General features: G+C 46.6%; 1 protein-coding gene across 1 annotated transcript; it reads right to left on the bottom strand.

Moving 5' to 3' along the window:
• Positions 1 to 411: 411 nt before the first annotated feature.
• Positions 412 to 2,645, bottom strand: LOC121004800 (E3 ubiquitin-protein ligase TRIM39-like). The gene is made up of 2 exons (XM_040437161.1): positions 978 to 2,645; positions 412 to 724 (listed from the first exon to the last, which is right to left on the bottom strand). Exon 1 carries the CDS (start codon positions 2,534 to 2,536, stop codon positions 1,070 to 1,072), a length of 1,467 nt encoding a protein of 488 aa, XP_040293095.1. The 5' UTR covers positions 2,537 to 2,645; the 3' UTR covers positions 412 to 724; positions 978 to 1,069.
• Between the last annotated feature and the right edge of the window lie 784 nt (positions 2,646 to 3,429).

Below are 3,429 nucleotides of genomic sequence, written 5' to 3'. Positions count from 1 at the left end.
GTGGAGGTCCTACTACCGATTCTGAATTGCGGCCTAGGAGTTTCTAATTATGCTTTTTTCTACAGTTCAACACAGCAGAGCATGTATACACTGAACCAGCAGAGGGCGACAGTGAGAAGTGAGATCCTGACACCCTTCAGAATTTATTTAAGCTGGAATTTACAAGGGACTGTCCCTTTAAGAAAAGCTATCGTTATCTTTACACTGAAGCATTTCATTGCAGGAAGTACCGGATGGCGATTGCCGTTACATATTACGTATCCCAGAAAAAGACCGTACAAAGCAGAGGGTGGCTGAAGAGCAAGCAAGAAAGTGGCAGATTGGTGAATGCAGCTTTCGTTGTGACTGGAGTACTTTACGCTGTTTACGTGATATTATATGTCATTATTATACGGGTCTCTTATGGTCGGAATCACTGTATAATGAACAGTCCTGCAGCTTTCTAATAGGCTTTTCTTGCCATTCCTTACCACTTTCAAGATCTCTGCTTGCTCTCAATGAATGGAAACATTGTCACAGCTGAGGGTTACAGTTGTATCCAGTCAAGACAACCCTCTGTGAGCTAAACAGCCTGCACTGTGGACTGATACATGTTAGGGGTACCTGCACTGACACACTGTGACAAATTATCAGGACAGAAGGGAGATGCAGTCTACTGACCAGTTTAGCTCAGAGGAATGTCTAGTCTGATACATTGCAACACCCCCTTAGCTGTGAGAAGGATACCTGATGCTGTAGCTCCCATCGGGGGTTGTCACCCAGCTTTGCTAGAGCCCTGAGTGGCAAATCTGCTTAGTTACATCTTCAGCTTCATGGTTGACTGACTACCCCTCAGTGGAAGGAAATAGGGTTGTCAGGTAGCTTTCCTAGAGAAGATTTTGGACCCATCACCCACCTCTTGTTGACCCATATAAATTTGGAAAATATCTGCAACAAGAGGAAGCGAAAGACATCTGACATAGGTTATATAATGGGAGGGAGCACATACTTAGTATTATATATGGTTTTATATATAGTATCTCTGCCCTCCAAAGGCGGTGGGGTTCTCCAGCCTCTGCAGTAGTGCCATCTACTGGCAAGGTGGTTTTCTAGAAGGGCCTCTCTTGTTCAGAATCATCCAGGCTCCACCATGCGCATCCAGCCAGAGTCTAAAGATGGCGTGAAGAGGCTCAGTGAAGGTGGTGGTGAAGGTGTAGAGATGGCGGATGGGGTCACTCAGCTCATAGAAGGACAGGTGGCCCGCCTCATAGTCCAGATACACCCCGAAGCAGTGACAGGTCATCTGGCCAGGTAACTTTATCTCCTTGCAGGCATGCATGACCGAGTACTGGTTATTCCATTTGCACAAGCCCCAGGATTTCTTATTGCAGCCGATGTAGGAGCGGAAGCCTTTCCTGGCAATACTGGGAAAGGACATTCCAAGCCTCCAGTTTCCCCACTTACTGGTTTCCACCGACCAGAAATGTCTTCCGGTTGAGAAGCTGCAGCTGCTTAACACCTGATGGTCTCTGAACCTTTGCTGGGTCTTGCTCTTTGGCTTGTGAATTTCTTCCCAATAGAAGGACTTCATATCTGGTAGGAGCTGGACATTACTCCCAGCCGTGTCCTCGTCCAGTAAGATCTCAGGCACCTCATACTTGTATAGTTCTTTAAAGGCAATAGTGACCAGGTCAGCAAAACCAGTCTGCAGAATCTCACCAGTCAGACCTTCATCCAGAACATGAACAGCTCTACAGTTGTCCTCATTAGTCTCTTGGTGGTTGCCACCACGGACAACTTCTGATTTCAATCCCTCAAGGACCGTGACTGGATCCTCCTTGGTGGACATCTTCCCAGACGACTCTTCCTTCTTTGCTTTCAGCTCTTGGATCTCATCAAGACATGGGGCTGAAGCTTGCACTGCCTGCCGGGAGATCACATTCAGGACTTTCGTCTTTAGGACTTCAAACACCATGTTGATCTTTTTTGAAAGAACATTGGCCTCCAGTCGATTTTCCTCAGCTTCTGGTTTTGATGACGATGACAAATTCTTCAGATCATTCTTCTTCTTAGAAGTCTCCTCTAGTGAATCCATCTGATGTTCCATGTGGAGAAAGTTGAAGCAGAGAACACAGAGATAAGCGTCCTCGCCCACATAGTAATATTCTAGCTTCTTCTTGTGGACACTGCTTCTTCTGGAGTTGGATAAGATGTGTTCTAGGAACTTTGTGTGGTCTCTTAGGTGGTCCTTACATAGAGAAGCCTTACAATGCAGACAGGTCCTGCTGTCAGGGACGGGAAACTGGGTAAAATTTGTGCAGACGATGCTAGGCGTCTCCTCATCAGTCTGAGCACACAAGAAGCAATGGATGAAATTGCACAGAGGTTTTTTTTTTCGTGGTAAGGAATTTGATCGTGTCTTGCATTCAGACCCCACCTGCATCTCTGGGTCTCGATTAATACACTCACAGGAGAAGCTATGTCCACGTCTCAGCAATGAAGGCTCTTTGTTAGTGTCCATGCAGGCTGGCTCATCACTCAGGACAGCAGAAGACATCGCTCTTGAGGGTTTAGCTGAAAGTGTGGAGATGGGGTGCTTGAGGTGTCCTCACTTTGAGCTCCACCAGGGTTGTTTTGCAGCTGTTGCAGTGAAGGCGTCAGATATATAGGAGGGGAAGGTTCAGTGCTGACGTCACAATCATATGACTTGGTTGTTATAGCAGAGCTGGAGATGTGGAAGGGATGGGTTGATCCACGCCTCACATAACTATTCTGATGCAGGAGGGGGTGTGAAAGCTGAAAGGGGCTTTTGAGACATTACATGAAATCTGTGTTGCAGGGCATGCATGTTCCTCCTGTAGTCTTGACAACTTTCCCGTCTTCCATCCAGATACAGATGAAGCACTACTGAGTTCTTCAGATGTAGCAGTGCTGAGTTTGTCATTTGTGATTGTAGGATGTGCTCTCTGCATAGAACTGAGAGCTGCCATGGGGCGCATGTCATCTTCATCAACTCCTCAAAGCATGCCGTCTTGTCTCACAACATGAATGTTTACCTGACCAGTCTGTTCTACGAGGTTGAGTCAAAAAAGATCTGCACACTTGTAGAATTTCTATCAACTTTCAGAAAGATAAATACATAATTTTTTTTCGACATAATCTCTTGGTCACTGCTGTGAAGGTTTAAACATGTTACGTCAGTTCATTTGTGACTGCGGTGCGAGATGCAATGGCTGCCCCCTTTGAATGAAAGAAGAGCAGCCCGCATTGATTCCGTTTTTGTGGTCTGAGAGCAGCGTCGGACTGAAGTCCCTTGGGCCCATCAGAGGGAATGATTCTGGGGGTCCACCCTTTGTGTATATAAGAACTTAAGGGCCCAGTTTCACTAGGGGCCCATTATTGTCAAAGCAGAGGATCCTTTGGTGCGCCAGTCCGACCCTGTCTGAGCAT

Source organism: Bufo bufo, chromosome 6 (assembly GCF_905171765.1).
Source record: "Bufo bufo chromosome 6, aBufBuf1.1, whole genome shotgun sequence".
In the NCBI taxonomy this organism is placed as follows: Eukaryota; Metazoa; Chordata; class Amphibia; order Anura; family Bufonidae; genus Bufo; species Bufo bufo.
The sequence above is the reverse complement of the archived record's forward strand: the minus strand, read 5'-3'. Positions and strand labels throughout refer to the sequence as shown.